The following is a 22361-nucleotide window of genomic DNA, read 5'->3' as shown; positions in this document are numbered from 1 at the left end:
TTGATTTTCCTTTCCATCTCTGGAGGGAATATGGCAGCCCCTTGAATGTTTTTGTGTATTTCTCAATTTCAGCCATATTCTGGGACTGTTTAGCTATGACCTAATCTTGATTCCAAATTTCTGGGAAAGAGACCTGCACTGGTTCACCCAATGTAAGAGTCTGATCTCATTTTTAATGTTGGGCCACTGACTTGTTTTTAAATCTCACCCATCTTTGTTCCTTTGGCCCCATATCTGAGCAGGCTACTAAGGTGGTCTCTGACTTCACCTTTTCCTTTGGTTCCTGCAGGAAATTTAAAGGTCCCAGCCAGCAGGAACTGTGCCCAGTCCAGCCACTAACAAAGCCCAACCTATTCCTTCTGCTCTGCCCAGGAATACCTGGACCTGCCCGTGCCTGCCCATGGGACTCTCCCTGGGAGTCCCTTGTGTGAACAATAAACTTTCTCTCAGATCCTCCTGGTGCAAGTAATGTCTTCAACCTTAACACCTGAAGCAGACTGTGTGTGTGTGTATGTATGGGGTCCATCTTGCTTTGCTGTGGACCCAGCTTGGGTCAGGCACTCACCCTGGGCCAGTCAATTGTGTTATTTTGTAGCATACCTCCTGGGTGTTCTCTTCTGTACAGAGAGGGAAATTATCAGGAAAAGCAGAATTTTAAGTTCATTTAACACATTATTATTGAGTGCTTACTCTGTGCCCGGCATTGCTGTAGGCTAGTGATTGTAAAACTTGAGCCTGAATCAGAATGATCTGGAGTGCTGGCCTAAAGAGATTGCTGCCCCCACTGACAGAGTATATGGTTCACTTGGTGTGGGATAGGACCTGTTAAGTCTGCATGTATAACAAGTTCATAGGTGAGGCAGATGCTGATGGTTCAGGGACCATACTTTGAGAACCACTGTTCTAAGTGAAGTGAGCAAAATGCCATGGTAGGAGGTAGGTAATAGACAATGAACATAGTAAAGAAATAGATTGCCTATTAATAGTATGTTAGAAGGTAAGTCCTGTGGAAAGATAGTGTAGAGTACAGTCAGAGGAATTGGAAATGTGAAGTGGGATAAATGTGAAGAAGGTAAATTACAGTGTTACAGTGTTAAGTAAGCTGAACAGAGAAAATGTCATCTGGAAGATGAGATGTGAACAGACATTTGAAGGAGGTGAGGGAGCAGCTCTGGAGAAAGAAGATTCCACAGAAGGAGCTAGAAGAAAAGCCTGAAGGATTCCAGAACTGTACTTGGTATAACATAAATAGCAAGGAGACCAGAATGACTAGATTAGAGGGGCCTGAAGGATTGCTTAGGGAGGTAAAAGGTGAGCGGATGGGGGGAAAGTAGATCGTGCTAAGAATTCCAGACCAATGTAGTAAGTATGGCTTTTACTGTGAGTGAAATGGACAGCCACTGGAGAGAGTTTGATGTAATAGGACAACGTAACTGACTTCTGTTTCAAGGCTCACCCTGGCTGCTGTGTTGTGCACACACCATAAGGCGTGAGTGTAGAAGCAGAGGGAGCTGTTGAATACCTACCGCTGTCATCCAACCAGAGGTGGGAGTGGCTTGGCCAGGGTGATGGTAGTTGATGTGATGAGAAGTGGCCAGATTCTGGATATATTTTGAAGGAGGAGTTAACAAGTATTCCTGTTGGAAATAATTTATAGAGAAAAATAGGAGATGCCTTGAAGGTGTTTAGCCAACTGACTAGAAGGACAGACTCGGACCACAGCTGAGCTGGGGATGGCTGTGGGTGGTGCAGAGAAAGATAAAAAATTCAGTTGGGGGCATGTTAAGGTCAGATGTTTATTAGATATTCAGAGAGAATTGTTGAGTAGTCAGTTAGACACGTTGATCTGGAGTTGGGGAGAGAGGTCTGGGCAGCAGAGGGAATTGAGAGTAGTTGTGTGACAACTATAGCCGTGGGGCTGGATAATAGCAGCAAGGACATGAGTGCTGAGGAGAGGAGAGGTCAGAAGACTGAGCCCTGGGGAACGCCAGTATCATGAGACTGAAGAGAAGAGGAGGAGCTTGCCAAGGTGCTGCAAAGGAATGTATTAGGTTGGCCAAAATGTTTGTTCCATAGCATCTTATGGAAAAACCTACATAAACATTTTGGGATCTGGTTCCCTGACCAGGGATCGAATCCGGGCCCCCTGCATTGGGAGTGTGGAGTCTTAGCCATTGGACCACCAGGGAAGTCCCTCTTTTAATGCTTATTTCTCATTTTAACCTCACCCCCTCTAAAGTCTCTTCTGCACATGACTACTACTTAACCATCTTTGAACCTGCGAATATCAAGCTCTCCTCTGTTAACTCACACAAACTCATGAATTTATAAACCTTTAATTTTATCATGGCATTTTTTTCTTGTTTTGCAATGTCCACTGACTGAACAAATAATATTATTTTTATGTTTTCACCCTTTTTATAAAAAGTTAAATATAGTTGATTTAGTGTTGTGCCAATTTCTGCTGTACAGCAAAGTGACTCAGAAATAACTATTTTTGAAAAGCTATATTTTAAAAGGAAAGAACATTCAATTATAGTTTCACCAACTCCCTTACACATCATCTGTTATCATTTTCCATGGTGAATCTTAGAATTATAATGGTGTTTTAATGACCACTTAGTCCCACTTTTTTGCCCAATGTGGCCCAGAGAAGGGACCTCATCTATCACATTAAGTCTTGATTCTACTTTTTCATTTTATTTATTTTTTACTGAGTATTTGGCTCTGTACAAATTATTCTACTTGTCAATACCCCAGTTTCCTTATCTGGAAAACAAGGACACTCATAGAGCTCACTTCACAGAGCTGTAATGAAGAGTCAATGGAATAATGCATGTGAAATGCTTGGTCCAGGACCTGATATCTTTAAATACTTCCATCTGATTTTCAGGGCTTCCCAGGTGGCTCAGTGGTGAAGAATCTGCCCCCCAATGCAGGAGATGTGGGTTCAACACCTGGGTCAGGAAGATTCCCTGGAGAAGGAAATGGCAACCCACGCCAGTATTCTTGCCTGGGAAATCTCATAGAAAGAGGTACCTGGTGTGCTACAGTCCATGGAGTCACAAAGATTTGGACATGACTGAGCCAACACACACACACACATCTGATTTTCAAGACTTTCTGAAATCCTGTCTCACTTTACCTGTCCAATCATACTGCCTGTGCTGTGCTTAGTTGCTTCAGTCATGTTGACTCTTTGCAATCCCAACAGACTGCAGCCCGCAAGGCTCCTTTGTCCATTTTTTCTTCTGGCAAGAATACTGGAGTGGGTTGCCATGTTCTCCTCCAGGGGATCTTCCCAACCCAGGGACTGAATCCAGGTCCCCCTCATTGCAGGCAGATTCTTTACCAACTAAGCCACCAGGAAAGCCCACCATACTGCCTGAGTGAGTGAAAGTCACTCAGTCACATCTGACTCTTTGTGACCCCAAGGGCTATACAGTCCATGGAATTCTCCAGGCTAGAATACTGGAGTGGGTAGCTGCTTCCTTCTCCAGGAGATCTTCCCAACCCAGGGTCAAAGCCAGGTCTCCTGCATTGCAGGTGGATTCTTTACCAACTGAGCCACAAGGGAAGTCCTACTTTTCTTCAAATTCTGACCTGTCTTTCCAGTCTCAAATGCCCTGTGGCAACTTCCTTCACAGGACCTTTTTCAGATTCCATCTAAGCTGTGCCCATTTGAACCTTATCCCTGTCTTAGGGTTTACATCAAGCCCTGATTCCTCCTTGAAGTCTTCATTTCTCCTTTTTTAAGTCTCCACAGTTATGATGTGATTATTTGCAATTTTTCTGTAATTTCATGTGTTTTACCACTGTAACTTGATTACAGTTTCATGGAGTATGAAATTGTTTTAAGCTTTGAAGAATCTAGATTTACAGTGCTTAGCACCAAGTAGAAAGTTCATAAAAGTTTACTGGTTGGTTGATTATGAGTATTGACTTGGCAGATTTTAAAAGTTCTGGCCCTGTAAGCTATTCCCTTGTGTGGAATATAGTCCAGTAACATGTCATTTACATACTTAATGAATTTATTTATACTTAATATCCTACCTGCTTCCACTGAGAATTTGAAGCAGCATATAACTCGTGTGGTATGATTTCATATTGCTACACATATTTGGATAGAGTGATTTTTAAAGATACAGTTAAAGAAATATATCCCACCAAAAGAAATAGGTAAGTTGATGAATTTTTCTTGCAAGCTTCTAGGTTTTTTCAGTGAAATCAGTTATTTTACCAACTGGTGAATGTGTGAAACTTAAAACACATTTTGGTGTTTTAATCCTTATTCTTTTCAGCTCTGAAGCCTTTGTTGCAAAAAAAGCTCTGAAAGCGTCAGTCAGAACCAGAGAAGAATGAAGTATATTTCATATTTTGGGTTTGGGAAATCTGATTGTTTCTCTTGGAACAGATTGTTCATTATAACAGTGTCTGTAATAAATGGAGTGCACTGCCGAGATAGATGGAAATGAAATTAATTTGGCTCAGATGTGATCTTTGTTTTGCTTATGAGAATTTGAAACATCCTTACAGAGTTTCAAATTTCCATGCAATTTAGAAATAAATGAGATTTCAAAATGTGTCTTTCTCCCTTGCCATGGCCCTGTAGAACAGAACAGCCAATGTGAATAACTTTGTAGGAAATTAGAGTGTGATTGGACCTTCTCAGAATTCTTGTTGAAAGTATACACTCCCCAAATTCAAGTAATGCCTAAGAGAATGTGCTTTCTGTTGCAGGTCGCCTATCAGACTGGTAACTATGATCTGGCTAAGAAAGTTTTCTCACCAGTCTGGGATTATTTTGTTGCTTCACCACCTCAGGGTGACCAATCCATTATTTGTTTAAGCAATATAATGACTATTACACAGAGAAGGTAATTAGAAATGTTCTTTTAAAATATTAATTTGCTTATTGAAAAGACGGGTGTTAGCTCTGAAGCCTGGAGTTAATTTATGTTCAAGTTCATGTTGAGATGGTATATGTAAAACTACTTCCAACAAGTAAAGCGTAGATATTCTGAAGGTTTGGGTCCTTCTTAGAACTTTCTTTGTTAGAATCAGAAAAAACACTGGAAACATATGGGTACATTCTGAATATAAGCTAATGAGGTTATGAGGAAGAAAACCCCAAATACTAACCAAGGTAGTGTCAATTTTACTAGAAAACACAAATACGTATTGGGGACCTTTATCACAGAGAAAGGTCAGGTTGAGATTAAGGTTAGGGTCTGGTGGGTGAGCTCTTAGGATAAGAAGGCTTCTCCTTTGCTTGAAGAGGCACCCAGGATTAGGCCATCAACTGCAAATAGGTCTGTAGAAGCCATAGAAAGCTACAGGCTACCCTTTGCCATTTTTTCCTTAAGAAACCAAAGTTTAAGGGCAGCATCAGAAACGAGCATTAGTATAATTTCAGCCTGTCTCAACATATTCAATAAGAACAGTCTCCTTTACCTGCTTGATAATGCCTAAAATTCCCTTAATAAGGCAAAACTCTTCACTCCTCAAAGATAATGAGTTTAAAAATGCAAATGCTGAATGAGGCAAGACATTGGTAACACTTATTCATGTAAATGTATAATTCCATTCAATTAAACAAACATAAACTTAGTGTTTACCATGTATGAGGATGCTCAGTACTGTGGGGGATGGATTCAAGAGGCATTTCAGAAGAGGAAGAGACAGATCTTGGCAGATTTTATGTGACTTGTGGGGATAAGACAGAGAAAGGAGGGGAAGCTGACTGGGATTTCCAGCGAGGGTAAGCCTCTGATGTTACTAAGGGAAGCTGAGAAGTGGAGTGAGTTTTTGGATAAAAAGAACGAATTTGGGGATGTATGGAGTTCAGTTTTCCAGCAGGACAACTCTGTAGATATGAGCTGACACTCAGGAGAGAGCTCAAGGCTAGAGACATATGTAAATTGTTCACTGAGGTCATTGTTGGAATTTTGACAATGAGTGATATCTTCTGAGAAATGACCATTGAGCAGAAAAGGTAGAAGGCTGGACTTGAATCCTGGGGCGTTGCTTACATTTAAGAGATAGAAGTAGGAATTGGAATCAAGGAAGGAAATTGAAATGGATCAGTTCCGGAAGTGAAAGTCCAGGAAAGTGCATTGCCAAGGGAAGTGAGAAGATTATCATGGAGGCCCTGACCAGCACTGTTATATGCTGGCGCAAAGTCAGACGGAGTAGTCGCTTAAGAAAATGCTGTAGAGAGGTTGGGTAGGAAAAGTTGGCAAATAGGAAGACATTGGTAAGTTGAAGAAAGCCATTTTTGTTCTGTGATGGGCCAGAAATATATTGCAGTTAGTTAAGGAATAAATGAAAATGGAAAATAGTAGCAAGCAAAAACTACCCATGTGAAGTTTGGTGGTAAAGATCAGAGCAAAGTTTGCAGAGGCTTTTGGGGGAAGGCAAGCTTGCTTAAGGACAGAATTTTGGAGGATTGAGATAAGAGACCCAGTGGCGAGGGAGAGCCTAAGAATGTATGGTGGTGGGGCTACAAAGATCCTAGAGCACATGGAGGTGGAGAACAGGAAGTTCATATCATTTTATTTGGGGAAAATGAATAAGGAGGCATCAGGGATAGATTGAAGTGTTGCTGAGAATCATGGCTCAGCTGATGTTATGTAACATGAATTGTATCAATAGAAGAGCCCAGTTCCTTGTGGCTGAGGGCTACATATGATTCACTTTTATATTCTAGGATCTAGAATAATGATTTTATACATGGTTGGTGTTGAGCAAATGCTAGTTTGAATGAAAAAAAAAAAAGGAATGAGGTAAATAAATAAGTGATTAATTGATTGGCCATTATGGGAGGGATAAAAAAAAATCAGATGATGACATCTATGCAAGGTCAGGCAAGTTTATTATTGCATAAATTATGGGGTGCAGAATCTAAAGTGCTAGAGCGGTCACTATGGAAATGACTAACCAGAGTCCAAGCTGGGTATTGGAGGAACTAGAGCCAGGAGGAGGTGATAACCTGGATTTACTGTGTGTGTCGAATTACTCATGGTCATCAATGACAAAGAAAGTTTAGTATGAGTTGTAGAAGCAGGATAACTAAAATCCTCCTGGCAAAGACAATTTCAGAGTTTAACATGGTGGTGAAACAGATCATCTTTAATGTCAATTACTGATGTTGGATCCTTTCCTGTTTTATAGGGAGAGTGGAGGGACCTGAAGCTTAGAAGAGAGGGTTTGTCACCAACTTAGGCTTAAGGGCAAGGAAGGGACTACAGAAACAGAGAAGGAAGACTGCAGATTTCACAGTTTTGCCCGTGGTGGGCACTGTTGACTGTAATTTAGAAAAGATAATTTGAAGTGACTCTACTTCTGTAGGGCTTCCTTGGTGTCTCAGATGGTAAAGAATCTGCCTGCACTGCAGGGGACCCGAGTTTGATCCCTGGATTGGGAAGATCTCCTGGAATAGGGAATGGCTAACCACTTCAGTTTTCTTGCCTGGAGAATTCCATGGACTGAGGAGCCTGGCGGGCTATAGTCAGACATGACTGAGTGACTAACACTTTCACACTTCAGGGGCAGATTTGGGATAGAGTTAGGGTGCAGTGTGTTAATAGCTCAGTTGTGTCTGACTGTTTGTGATCCCATGGACTGTAGCCCACCAGGCTCCTCTGTCCATGGGATTCACCAGGCAAGAATACTGGAGTGGGTAGTCATTCCCTTCTTCTGGGCATCTTCCCCACCCAGGGATCAAGTCCACATCTCTTACATCTCCTGCGTTGGCAGGCAGGTTCTTTACCATCTGAGCCACCAGGAAAGCCCAAATCTGTCTCTACTTCTCTTTAACCATGGCTGATTTTGCTATAAATAAGCCCCACTTTCAGAAAGTTTATTGATTGAAATATTGGGCATATTTTCCAAACTTCTGAGTATCTATAATGATTTCAATTATATTGATAGAAAAGAGCTATATATTTTAGAATCAGAAAATTTTGCTAATGGTTTATGTTTTATATATCCATGACATATGTCCATAGCTTAATTTTCTTAGTTATGAACTTGTTGTTAAGAACAGTCTTTAATTTCAATTTAAACAGCTGTGCAAGAGTTACTATGTTACATACTTTTGCTGCTGTGCTGCTGCTAAGTCGCTTCAGTTGTGTTCGACTCTGTGCAACCCTATGGACAGCAGCCCACCAAGGCTCCTCTGTCCACAGGATTCTCTAGGCAAGAATGGCACCCCACTCCAGTACTCTTGCCTGGAAAATCCCATGGACCGAGGAGCCTGGTGGGCTGCAGTCCATGGGGTCGCTAAGAGTCAGACACGACTGAGCGACTTCACTTTCCCTTTTCACTTTCATGCATTGGAGAAGGAAATGACAACCCACTCCAGTGTTCTTGCCTGGAGAATCCCAGGGATGGGGGAGCCTGGTGGGCTGCCGTCTATGGGGTCGCACAGAGTCGGACATGACTGAAGTGACTTAGCAGCAGCAGCCATTTCCTTCTCCGACTTTTGCTGCTGTCTTGGGATAACTGTGTTGGTATAACAAATCAATCTACAAAGTTGAATTCACATACTAAATCACCTTATACCTGTAACATCATTTACTTCTTTTTGCAGATTACATTCAGATATTTTGGCAGAGAGTTCTTCAATTCTCTTATATCTTTTTCTTAGAAATATTTTTGTAACAAGTGACATTAAAATTAAAGAAGAAAATTTTTTCTGTGATAATATTAAAGGCAATGAGATTTTCCCTTCTCAACAAGTAAGTGAATTAAAATCATTGCAAATGCATTGATTTCCCTTGATTTGTTTCTTGATGTTTCAAGTTTATGAGCTGTGGGGATTGTATATCTTCACTTGTGAACGGACTGAGAGACCTTTGTATGATTGTGCTGTTGATATTATTTGTAGATTTCACAGGCCTAGGCTCATGGTTTTTTTCCTCCTTCTTTTCTATTTATATATATATTCCTGTATAAAAGTAGTATAAATTCCAATATTCAAAATTTATAATGTATAAAGTGAAACCTGTTAGAATCCTATTATCCCTAAGAATGCTACATTCTTGTTTTCATGTGATTTCTCCCATTTTTAAAAATACACATAGACAAATATGCTATTATTACTTACAAAAACAGAATCATGATGGACTCACTGTTCTGTAACTTGCTTTTTGAATACTTTTTATAATTTATCTTGGACATACTTTCATGCTGGTACATATCCATCTAGTACATTTTTTAAAACTATAATATTGCATCCTGTGCAGAGGCAGGAATTTAACTTATCTCCTATTGATATGTTCTCAAGTTACTTATAAATATTGCTCTGTTACACCTGCAGCCTTAAAATACTCTTGCTTTTAGTAACAATCCTACATTATTTTTTTCAATCTAAATTGAGGTTCACTCTTCTTTTTCTCCCTTCCTTCTTTACTTACTTTAGATATATGGAGACTTTAGTCATTTTTGTTTTTCTTTTACAGTTGCTTTTTCCTACCAATCCACTTATTCATTAATTAATTAGCCAATAACTTGTTCCATGAGACTGTGCCAATTTCTGTGGCTATGAAAGTAAAAAAAACCAAACAAACATGACTCTCTGCCTAAGACAAGTTCACACTCTTGTAGAGCCCAAGCATTCACAGCCATTGACCTGTCCTACTAAGTTGCATTCGGCTTCTTTTATCTTTATCATCTAGTCTGAAAATGAGGACAGTCTTTAAGTACTTCAGTGAATTCCAGAATGCTGGATTACCATTCTAATAACAATTTGCTGTATAGAAATTTCTGATTGCTCCTCATATTATTTTCTTTCAATGAAATGTCTCCCCAGGAAAGAAAAAAGAGTAAGATAGGATTCTTACTTTTCTTAAGTGATGTTTAATCACAAAGAGCCTAACCTTACATTTTGCTTTAAGTAGCAGAAGTATGGGAGAAGGCAATGGCACCCCACTCCAGTACTCTTGCCTGGAAAATCCCATGGATGGCGGAGCCTGGTAGGCTGCAGTCCATGGGGTCACTAACAGTCGGACACGACTGAGCGACTTCACTTTCACTTTCTACTTTCATGCATTGGAGAAGGAAATGGCAACCCACTCCAGTGTTCTTGCCTGGAGAATCCCATGGACGGAGAAGCCTGGTAGGCTGCAGTCCGTAGGGTCGCACAGAGTCGGACACGACTGAAGCGACTTAGCAGCAGCAGCAGCAGAAGTATAATAGAAGATACATTGGTCTACAAAAAATTTACCATTTTCTCACAAATCCAGGAGAGAAATAAGACTCTATTAATCAAGTGGGGGCCATATTACAGCAATTCTATATTTTAATTATTATTTGTTATAGTTTATGTTTTTGAAAAAGCTAGAGTTTTCCTCCTAAAATATAGCCAAGATTTTATCTTACCAATCAAAAAAGATTGGTGCCTTTTCTGTTACTAGTGGTATTTGATTGCAATTCATAAAAAGATTTTAAGTTTAATTCTAAGATTGTGTCATCCGTATGTATCAATAGCATTATTGGGGAGTTAGAATTGTTCCTGAATTTAGGTTTTTCTTTTTATCAACATTCATGTTATTGTTCAGTTACAAGGATCACATTTCCTACCCCTTCACCTCATTAGAGACACACAAGTTAAGTACCTGGTGTTCAGCTTGAGTAACAATACCTGTTTCTTTACAGATTGCTAGACTAATTGAATGTGAGAGAGTATTGGTGGCATTGGAACTGAGCAACTACCTAAATGATTCCAGTTATGCCCTTCAGGCTGTGACTCAGTGTTACGGCCTCCTTGCTCCTATCATTTATCACAATATTGTTTTGGTACCTGTTGTACAGGTAAGGGTTTCACCCCCTCCCCATAAGGGTATTTTTTTACAAAGGCAAGTCAACACTGCATTTTGGAAAAGAAAATGCAACATGTCTCTTAGAAAGTACAAATAGGTCAAGAATGAGTATTATGACATTTCGTGAGTTAACTGAAAGACATTTTAATAATTTAAATTATATGTCTGGGAATAAATAAGAACTTAAAATGTGTTTCCCTGAAAACATTCAGCCCTGTTGCTGTCCATATTTAAATATGGGTACCATACTTTTCTAGGTTGTTTTTTAAAAGTCATTTCAATTTTTATGATCTTGTAATGTTAGAAACAGCAATATTTATTCAAGGCATACTGTTAAAGCCATCACTGAGGGGAAAAAAATTGGTGGATAACCAGAAAATAAACTTGATGTCTCTGTGGTGAAATTGGAATTTTTGGAAAAAAGGTTGATAAAACTTTGCTGAACGGATTGTATTAGTTGTCTGTGTTTCCTAACAAATCACCAACACTCAATGGCTTAAAACAACACCCATTCACTATCTTATAGTTTCTGGAGGTCAGAAGGCTGGATACAGGTTGTCTGGATCTTTGGCTCAGGATCTCATCAGGCTAAATTCAAGGTGTTGGCCAGAGCTGTGGTCTCATCTGAGGCTTGGGGTTTCTTCCAAATGCATTGGTTGTTGAGAGATTCATTCTGTTGCGGCCATGTGATGAGTCCCTTAGTTCTGAAAGGCTGACCACCAGGGCCCTGCAACATGCCCTTCTCCACAACATGGCAGTCTGCTTCTTAAAGCATCGTCCTTTCTTCTTAGAAGTGAGAGATTAGAGATGTCAGACCTGCTTTGGAGTGGGGGCATGTCTCAGCACGTCCCAGACATTTCATTAATGTGTCAGGCCCCTGACTCTTCTTAGGGTTTATTTCTATCCTCTGGAGGGCAAGCATCTCACATCTTCAACGTACTTGCCATTTCTGGTTTATTAGGTTCAGTTAGCATGATTTATTGATGTAGTGGTCCAGTGTTTTGTTTTGAGACATGTCCACAAAGTTAAGGTCCTTTCATAAAATATTAGGTCAGAGAGTAGAAGCGTTATCACCGCCCTAGGCCAAGACTCTAAATGCATGTTTTTATCTGCCTGGTGTGAATTGGAGCTTCTTCGGATACTTCTTCCCCATAGGATATTATTTCTGTCCAATAAGATAAAAAAGGCAACATTAGCCACCTCAAGGCACCTCCACTCCTTTTTTTAAAAAAAAAACTTTTTATTTTGTACTGGAGTATAGCCAATTAACAATGTTGTGATAATTTCGGGTAAGGGACTCAGCCATACGTATACTCCTTTTATTCATTCTCTCCCAAACTCCCTTTTAAGTGCTCCAGCAAAGATACCACAATGGAACAGTGCCTGAAATTGCTGCTTCCTTGGTTGAGTTGTGGGTAGTCCCCTGTCATCCTCTGGGATCCTACTGATTCAGGATGCATTTAACTCAGAAAGTGGATTATAGCTATGAGGGAAAGACTTAGGAAAGGAGTTTTTAAATTAAATTATGTAGTTTAGAGTAGGAAAAGATGAGTGGAACAAGGGATAGATGCCAGAAATAGGCCTTACTGTAGACGAATGTAATGTATGATGGAATTGGCTTTCCAATTCAGTGGGAAGATAATGGATATTTTTAGTAAATGGTGGTGAAACATCAGGATATTCCTCTGAAAGAAAGTAGAATTTGACCCCTACTTTGTACCATATGTAAAAAGTCCAGATACATTAAAGGCTTAAATGTAAAAGAAAGCAAAATCTTTTGGAAAAAAATAATCCCTAGAGTCTATGTACAGTCACTGTTGGGGAACTCTAACCAAAATAGAACTCTTAGATATAAGAAATATTTGACTGTATTTAAATGGCAACCTATGTGTGGCAAAAGGAGCCATAACAAAGATAGTAGGCAATTTATGGATTTGGGAAAGGTATCCAACACTAATGAGGGTAACTATATATAACAAAAGGTCTTTTAGTAACAATAAATAATGGGCATGGGATAATAATATGAAGTTTATAGGAGAGCAAATCCAAGTGGCAAAAAAACATAGGAAAAGATGCTCAGATTTTGAATATCCATAGAAATTCCCATTAAATCAACAATATAATATCACTAGCAGAATTGAAAAGATCTGTAACTCCTATTGCTGGTGAGGATGTGGGGCAAAGGTATTCTCATTCATCAATGGGAGAAATGTGAATTGTTATAGTCTTTAGAATTTGGTAATACAAACCTAATTTTAATTAAACTAAGTATAAGCAAAATTAAAAACAAATATGCCTAACATAGCAATTCCTCTGCTAGTAATTTATCTCATGGAATAATATTTTAGTAAATTAAAAAATACATTTACACAGCCCAGCAATTCCTTTCTTAATGATTTATCCCATAGATTAAAATCACCCCTAGTTCCACCCATTGCTTCCATCTGTTCTACCTACTGGGGACACAATACCACATAATGGCACTGATTTAGAGGGTCTACTGTACCCTGGAGGATGGTACCTCACCCTCCCTAGGTATCATCTCAAAGCTGGCACCTCACTTGCTGCTCATTTTGGCAACTGAATAGGTAGAAGGATGGTTGTTGTTGTGGTTTTTTTTTTTTTTTTTTTTTTGGCTATGCCGTGTTGCTTGTGAGATCTTAGTTCCCCAACCAGGGACTGAACCCACTGGACTGCCAGGGAATTCCCTGTGTAAGGGTGTTTATTGTAGCTTTCTTGGTGAAGGCAAAAAATCTGGAGACAAAGAGGACATGCAGTAATTGAAGGATGGCCTGAACTGCCAGATTGTAAAACATCAACCTTAAAACTGTGCAACAGGAAGGCTCTGGAAAATGGTTGCAAAATTATGATTGGTTTACAGTAAATAATACTAGGCAACCGTTAGAAATGATGAATTAAATCTAAACCTGTAGACTTGGAGGGATTTTTCGCAAGACATGCCTGAAGGGGAAATGCATAGTAAGTGTGCTTAATTTCACTTTGTAAAATAACATTAACTCTCTCTGTGTGTGAAAGTGAAAGTGCATGTGAAAGTGAAGTGAAAGTGTTAGTTGCTCAGTCATGTCTGACTCTTCGCAACCTCGTGGACTGTAGCTCACCAGGTTCCTTTGTCTATGGAATTCTCCAGGCAAGAATACTGGAGAATACACACACACACACACACACACAAATATACACACACACATAGGATTACATGAGCCCAGAGAAAACTACAGAACTGCTAGGTGGTTAACTTGATTCGGGGATATGGAACAGTAGGTTGGGAGATGGTGATGGTGGAAGGGAGGAATTAAAGCTGCATTGAAAAGAATTCATGAGTTCTGTGACAACAGTAATAATATTGTTAGATTGATGGCTTGAAGCAATTAATGTGTCCACAAAGGACCAACCTCCATCTATTAATTTGTCCTTTGGGATAATCTGAAAGATGAATAGATTGATGCAATATAAGTCTGCTTTTCTGATAGCAATATTGCTCAGAAGTGTGTGGCAATATTGAAAGCTAAACTCAATTGTCTAGCTCTGGATCAAATTCAGGATCACATGATATGGAGAGTAATTAAGGAAGTAAGTGCCAATTTGGAAAACTCAGCAGTGGCCACAGGACTGGAAAAGGTCAGTTTTCATTCCAATCCCAAAGAAAGGCAATGCCAAAGAATGCTCAAACTACCTCACAATTGCACTCATCTCACATGCTAGTAAAGTAATGCTCAAAATTCTCCAAGCCAGGCTTCAGCAATACATGAACCATGAACTTCCAGATGTTCAAGCTGGTTTTAGAAAAGGCAGAGGAACCAGAGATCAAATTGCCAACATCCGCTGGTTCATTGAAAAAGCAAGAGAGTTCCAGAAAAACATCTATTTCTGCTTTGTTGACTATGCCAAAGCCTTTGACTGTGTGGATCACAATAAACTGGAAAATTCTGAAAGAGATGGGAATACCAAACCACCTGACCTGCTTCTTGAGAAACCTATATGCAGGTCAGGAAGCAGTAGTTAGAACTGGACATAGAAAAACAGACTGGGTCCAAATAGGAAAAGGAGTACGTCAAGGCTGTATCTTGTCACCATGCTTATTTAACTTATATGCAGAATACATCATGAGAAACGCTGGGCTGGAAGAAGCACAAGCTGGAATCAAGATTGCTGAGAGAAATATCAATAACCTCAGATATGCAGATGACACCACCCTTACGGCAGAAAGTGAAGAGGAACTAAAAAGCCTCTTGATGAAAGCAAAAGTGGAGAGTAAAAAGGTTGGCTTGAAGCTCAACATTCAGAAAACGAAGATTATGGCATCCGGTCCCATCACTTCATGGGAAATAGATGGGGAAACAGTGGAAACAGTGTCAGACTTTATTTTTTGGGGCTCCAAAATCACTGCAGATGGTGATTGCAGCCATGAAATTAAAAGACGCTTATTCCTTGGAAGGAAAGTTATGACCAACCTAGATAGCATATTGAAAAGCAGAGACGTTACTTTGCCAACAAAAGTCCATCTAGACAAGGCTGTGGTTTTTCCAGTGGTCATGTATGGATGTGAGAGTTGGACTGTGAAGAAAGCTGAGCGCTGAAGAATTGATGGTTTTGAACTGTGGTGTTAGAGAAGACTCTTGAGAGTCCCTTGGACTGCAAGGAGATCCAACCAGTCCATCCTAAAGGAGATCAGTCCTGGGTGTTCACTGGAAGGACTGATGCTGAAGCTGAAACTCCAGTACTTTGGCCACCTCATGCAAAGAGTTGACTCATTGGAAAAGACCCTGATGCTGGGAGGGATTGGGGGCAGGAGGAGAAGGGGACGACAGAGGATGAGATGGCTGGATGGCATCACCGACTTGATGGACATGAGTTTGGGTAAACTCCGGGAGTTAGTGATGGACAGGGAGGCCTGGCGTGCTGTGATTTATGGGGTTGCAAAGAGTTGGACACGACTGAGCGACTGAACTGAACTGAACTGAAGTGCAAATATTAATTGATTTCCTGAGATATGAGTGCTTGGTTTTATTTTAAAGGAAGCTGTTATACCAAGTACCCATATTGCTGTATATTTAATATGGTAATAGTCCTTCTCTGTAAGTTTTTTTCAAGGTTCTCCTAAGCCTGAATGTCATCTTTAGTGTCTTGTATACATGTAACATTTTACTTGTATCTTTTGTAGTACTTGTCAGTATGGGCTTTGTTTTATCTATTTTTGTATTTATTTTATCCTTTCCACTAGCTTTCAAGTTACTTTAGATGAAGTACTCATCTGAACTTACCTCAGAGTACACTTCTTTGTACAAGATAAGCAATTGGTCCATAATTAACAACAATAAAATGTGATGGCTTCAACTTGCATGATTTAAATAGGGTATTTTTTTAATGAGTAAAGATATTTTCAACAAAAAGCATTGTGTTTCTATTTTTCAGATCTTGATAAAGTGTGTGGTGGTTTTGCAAGGACTACCAAATGTCATCCACTCAAAGAAACATCTTGCAAGCTTTGAAAGTGTACAGCATATGATAGCTTGCTGTATCTTCTACATAACAAAGGTATCTACCTCATTCTTTCACTAGTGCCATAAGACTTAGGAGCCCTAATGATTTAGAAAGTTACTTTTTTTTTAATATAAATTTATTTTAATTGGAGGCTAATTACTTTACAATATTGTATTAGTTTTGCCATACATCAACATGAATCCGCCATGGGTATACATGTGCTCCCCATCCTGAACCGCTCACCCACCTCCCTCCCTGTACCATCCCTCTGGGTCATCCCAGTGCACCAGCCCCAAGCATCCTGTATCATCTATCGAACCTGGACTGGAGATTTGTTTCATATATGATATTATACATGTTTCAATGACATTCTCCCAAATCACCCCACCCTTTCCCTCTCCCACAGAGTCCAAAAGACTGTTCTATACATCTGTGTCTCTTTTGCTGTCTCATATACAGGGTTATCATTACCATCTTTCTAAATTCCATATATATGTGTTAGTATACTGTATTGGTGTTTTTCTTTCTGGCTTACTTCACTCTGTATAAGAGGCTCCAGTTTCATCTGCCTCATTAGAACTGATTCAAATGTATTCTTTTGAATGGCTGAGTAATACTCCATTGTGTATATGTACCACAGCTTTCTTATCCATTCATCTGCTGATGGACATCTAGGTTGCTTCCATGTCCTGGCTATTATAAACAGTGCTGTGATGAAAACTGGGGTACATATGTCTCTTTCAATTCTGGTTTCCTCAGTGTGTATGTCCAGTAGTGGGATAGCTGGGTCATAAGGCAGTTCTATTTCCAGTTTTTTAAGGAATATCCACACTGTTCTCCATGGTGGCTGTACTAGTTTGCATTCCCACCAACAGTGTAAGAGGGTTCCCTTTTCTCCACACCCTCTCCAGCATTTATTGCTTGTAGACTTTTGGATCGCAGCCATTCTGACTGGCGTGAAATGGTACCTCATTGTGGTTTTGATTTGTATTTCTCTGATAATGAGTGATGTTGAGCATCTTTTCATGTGTTTGTTAGCTATCTGTATGTCTTCTTTGGAGAAATGTCTATTTAGTTCTTTGGCCCATTTTTTTTTTTCTCTCTTTATTTTATTTTTTTTAATTTTATTTTATTTTTAAACTTTAAATAATTGTATTAGTTTTGCCAAATATCAAAATGAATCTGCCACATTTTTTGATTGGGTCGTTTATTTTTCTAGAATTGAGCTGCAGGAGTTGCTTGTATATTTTTGAGATTAGTTGTTTGTCAGTTGCTTCATTTGCTATTATTTTCCCCCATTCTGAAGGCTGTCTTTTCACCTTGCTTAGAGTTTCCTTTGTTGTGCAGAAGCTTTTAATTTTAATTAGGTCCCATTTGTTTATTTTTGCTTTTATTTCCAATATTCTGGGAGGTGGATCATAGAGGATCCTGCTGTGATTTTATGTCGGAGGGTGTTTTGCCTATGTTCTCCTCTAGGAGTTTTATAGTTTCTGGTCTTACGTTTAGATCTGTAATCCATTTTGAGTTTATTTTGTGTATGGTGTTAGAAAGTGTTCTAGTTTCATTCTTTTACAAGTGGTTAACCAGTTTTCCCAGTACCACTTGTTAAAGAGATTGTCTTTTCTCCACTGTATATCCTTGCCTCCTTTGTCAAAGATAAGGTGTCCATAGGTGCGTGGATTTATCTCTGGGCTTTCTATTTTGTTCCATTGATGTATATTTCTGTCTTTGTGCCAGTACCATACTGTCTTGATGACTGTGGCTTTGTAGTAGAGCCTGAAGTCAGGCAGGTTGATTGCTCCAGTTCCATTCTTCTTTCTCAAGATTGCTTTGGCTATTTGAGGTTTTTTGTATTTCCATACAAATTGTGAAATTATTTGCACTACTTTTAATCACAGTGATTAGAATACTTAAAATAGTACGACTTTGTCATTATTCAGAGCCATTACTTTGTTATTATTCAGAGCCATTACTTTGTTGTTATTCAGTTGCTAAGTCATGTCTGACTTTTGCAACACCATGGACTGCAGCATGCCAGGCATCCCTGTCCTTCACTATTTCCTGCAGTTTGCTCAAACTCATGTCATTGAGTTGATGATGCCATCCAACCATCTCATCCTCTGTTGCCCGCTTCTCCTTTTGCCTTCAATCTTTCCCAGCTTAAAGGTCTTTTCCAGTGAGTTGGCTCTTCACATCAGGTAATTAAAGTATTGGTGCTTCAGCTTCAGCATCAGTCTTTCCAATGTATAATCAGAGTTGATTTCCTTTAGGATTGACTGGTTTGGTCTTCTTGCATGCCAAGAGAATCTCAAGAGTCTTCTGCATTACTTTAGTTGGGGCTTAAGTTTGCTTCTGTGGAGGTCTGGTAACAGAGAGGCCTCTACTCTCTACCCTAGCAAAGGGGTCATATCCTGACCTCAGGAGTAGAAAATCATATTCCTTCAATCACTCACTGGTTTGCCACTGTAGAGAGACCTCTATGCCCTGATCTGTGTAGATGCTGAGGGAGCATAAGCCATTAGAAAGAAGAAGTGATAATAATTCACTTATGGGAACTGAGAACCCCAAGGAGAAAGAACAAGCCAAAAACTAGAATAATTGTGTTATTTGTTCTTACAGTGTTGAAAAGGATCAGAAATTACTAAAGAAAAAGAAACCTTTCAAGCAGTACAATTAGAACAAATTTAATTCTTTCTTCCAGTTTTGTTGGGCTATAACTGACATACAGCACTGTATAAGTTTAAGATGTACAACATAATGACTTGATTTACATACATCATGAAGTGATTACCATAAGAAATTTTGTGAACATGCACATCTCCTAAAGATACAAAATTGAAGAAATAGAAAAAATGTTTTTTCTTGTGATAAGCACTCTTAAGAATTTACTCCCATAGTAACTTTCATATATAATAAATTTAATTTTGGATTAAAAATGAAACGAAGATTGTGATTATACTTCTTGATTCACATATGGAAGCTCAAGAAACACCTGCAGATGTTGAATAGTATTACCTAGAGATAAATTCAGAAGACATATCCAGAAGTCATAACATGAAATAAAAGGAGTCTGGAAGTAGAAAAGAAATATATAGAAAAGTAATCATCTTTTTGAGTCAGAGGCAGGATTAATGTTAGAATATATATGTAGACACATGTTGGTGAAATTCCTGAAATCCGAGGACAAATCTTAATATTTGAGACCAAAAGAACAGGTTACTTATTTGCAATGAAAAGAGAATCAATTAGCTTCAGACTTTTTATCAGCAACACTAAAAGTTAAATTCCTGGAGCAACATTTGTAGAATCCTGAGGGAAAAAGACTTAAGGCCTGTAAATTAATAACCAGGAAAAGATATCATTCATTTGTCAGGGCAAAATAAACATTTTCAGAAGTGCAGGCATTTAAAAAGTATTCCATCTATGTATGTATCTGAGAAAAACACTTGAGGAAGTACTCTATCAAATGACAGTTGGTTCAGAACAGAAATCCCAAGATAGGGAAAGATGAAAAGGAGAGGAATAATGGGAGCAACGAATCTTGCAATATATGCATTATTAAAATTAAATGGATAATAATGATGTGACTAGGATTTTGTAATATAAATGCTAAATAGGGAGTCTTGAAATAGAAGAGTCATCCATGAAAAGAAAAACCTATTAGTAACCTAGAGCTAAAGCTTCTATCCTGTTTAGGGTTGAGGGAGTGATGAGCAGCTATAGATTCTTGGTGCATGTGTGTTAAAAACACACATAGTATAAAAGTACATATTGTATAACTTTATTATTTTCTTTTGAAAGAATATGTATATTTAAAGATGACTCAGGAATATGTAGGCATGAGCTGATCTTTAAAATACTGTAGGACTTCTAAACTGTCAAGAAGGAAAAGCAAACAGGAATGACAGGGAGGAAAAAAGAACAAAAAAAAAGTGGCGGGGACGAAACAGCTAATTTAACAAAAGTAAGAAGAAGGAAATTGAGATTGTATTTCAGATGGAAGGAGTAAAATCAAGTACATTAATTACTTCACTAAGCGTGAATGAACTCAAGAGACAGAGACTGTCAGGTGGGCTGAAAAATTAGATTCAAATGTGTATGATTTCAAGACACCCTGTAAAACAAAATAACAAGGAATTTGAAAAATAAATGGACACAGATATTGGGAAAACGCAAACAGAAGTGAAGGAGGCGTGACAATTTTCATATCTGAAAAAGCAGAATTCAGGGTCCAAAACATTAAATGGATAAAGAGAGACATTATGTCCATCCAGTGTGTTCTGATGATCACCCTTTTCTGTTTCTGGATGGCCTCTGGCACTTTCTAGTCATAGGGCAGTCTCATTGTCAAGTATTAAAGATCAAGTCTGAATTAAAACAAAACTTCATTTTTTATAACAGCAAATTAAAGGAGAAAAACAGGTTATATGAAAATGCTACAAAGGCACTGGATAAACCTTAGCAGCCTTTCCTAATAAAATTTCTAAGTAGGTTAGACATGGAAGGAAGGTATTGCATAATGATAAAGACATTTACCAAAAATTTTTAGCAAATATCATGCTAAATGGCAAGTTTCTGAAGTCATTTCTTTAAAATCAGGCACAGGAGATATTGACTCTTAATACTGTGATTCATTATTTGTAGAGCTTCTGTCTCATGCAACAGATAAGGGCATGAAATAATTTTGTAATATTAGAAAAGCATAATTTGTCTGAAATTGTAAGGTCTCAAAAAACACATGAGAATCTAGCAAAAGGTTACTAAAATTAAAAAGAGAATTTATAAAGTTACATATGATACAAACTTGTTTTTATTTTTAATATGAGCAGTAGCCAGGACAGGGGAAAATATACCACTTATAATGATATACAGTATTTTAAACTTAACAAAATGTTGAAGAACCTAAATAAAAGAAATGTGAAATCTTATTGAAAGACATAAAATAAGATCTGCACATATGGCAGGCCACACCAAGTTCTTGAATAAGAAGACTTACTGTAATAGTAAAATAAATGTTTCCTAAAATAATATTTACATGCAATGCAGCCTTAATCAGAATCCCAATGATGTTTCCTTGAAACTGATTAGAATTATTTAGAAGTTCTCAGTAGGTATTAAAATTTACCAAAAGTTCACTCCAGTGAAAAATGGTCTTAACAGAGTAATGGGCAAATAGATCAGTGGAATAGAATAGAGATTCTAGGAAAAACTGGCCCTGGGTCAAAGGAAGGACTTAATATAAGACAAAGGTGGCATTTAGGTTCATTGAGAAAGTGATAATTTATTAATAAAAGGTGCCGATATTACTGACTATTCATTTGAGAATAAACAAAGCCAGAGTCCTTTCTCATACCATAAGCAAAATGAAGTCCAGGTGGATTTGAGGATATTTGGTTGGCATTGAAATCATGGGAGACCTTCTATAACAGGGCACAAAATTCAAAAGGTACCAGAAAAGTAGATAAATAGATTACATGATAAGTAAAAAATAATTGTTTATGGCAAGACACTATAAATAAGCTTCAAGGCAAGTAGTTTTTGAAAATACAACAGATGCAGGATTATTAACATTGATTGTCTCAGATAGTAATCAATATGAAAATAGGAAATAATTTCACAGTTTGGGAAAAGAAGAATCATACTGATTTTTAATTATGGAGGATATGATTAAATATTTTGGTCAGCTTAAAAAGTGGAACAGTGAACCAGTACCAGACAATGAATGGCCATCTAATGAGGTCAGATAGGAGCCATCGAAGGGTTTCAAACCTGGGAATGCTGTAATGAAATTTGCATTTAGAAAAAAGAAATTATTCTGGTTGCGCAACAGCTAATCATTAGAGGAGAATAAGACCTGAGGCAGGAAATGAATTAGAAGGCAAGAGATGATAAATGAAGCTAGTGTGGAAAAATGGGAGATAGAATTGAAAATGTTTCAAGAGTTGTTTATCAGATGGAATTGAATAGAGGGGGATTGGGGAGGGAGAGGGAAGAGTCCCCAATAATCCAGATGTCTAGACAGTTGGGTGAATGCAGTTT

At 38.4% G+C, this 22361-nt stretch overlaps 1 protein-coding gene across 12 annotated transcripts in view; it reads left to right on the top strand.

Moving 5' to 3' along the window:
* The window catches only part of CFAP54 (cilia and flagella associated protein 54), a 313162-nt gene that overhangs the window by 82816 nt on the left and 207985 nt on the right, over positions 1 to 22361 (top strand). For 10 of the 12 annotated variants that reach the window (XM_044941473.2, XM_044941468.2, XM_044941472.2 and 7 more), the window contains 4 exons: positions 4741 to 4877; positions 8594 to 8741; positions 10660 to 10815; positions 16254 to 16376. In XM_044941473.2, coding sequence (XP_044797408.2) covers positions 4741 to 4877; positions 8594 to 8741; positions 10660 to 10815; positions 16254 to 16376 — 564 coding nt within the window. The remainder of the gene's footprint in view (positions 1 to 4740; positions 4878 to 8593; positions 8742 to 10659; positions 10816 to 16253; positions 16377 to 22361) is intronic. The other 2 variants (XM_044941469.2, XM_044941474.2) reach the window with 2 other exon arrangements.

Source organism: Bubalus bubalis, chromosome 4 (genome assembly GCF_019923935.1).
Source record: "Bubalus bubalis isolate 160015118507 breed Murrah chromosome 4, NDDB_SH_1, whole genome shotgun sequence".
Taxonomy (NCBI): Eukaryota; Metazoa; Chordata; class Mammalia; order Artiodactyla; family Bovidae; genus Bubalus; species Bubalus bubalis.
This window is presented reverse-complemented; position numbering and strand designations above follow the sequence as displayed.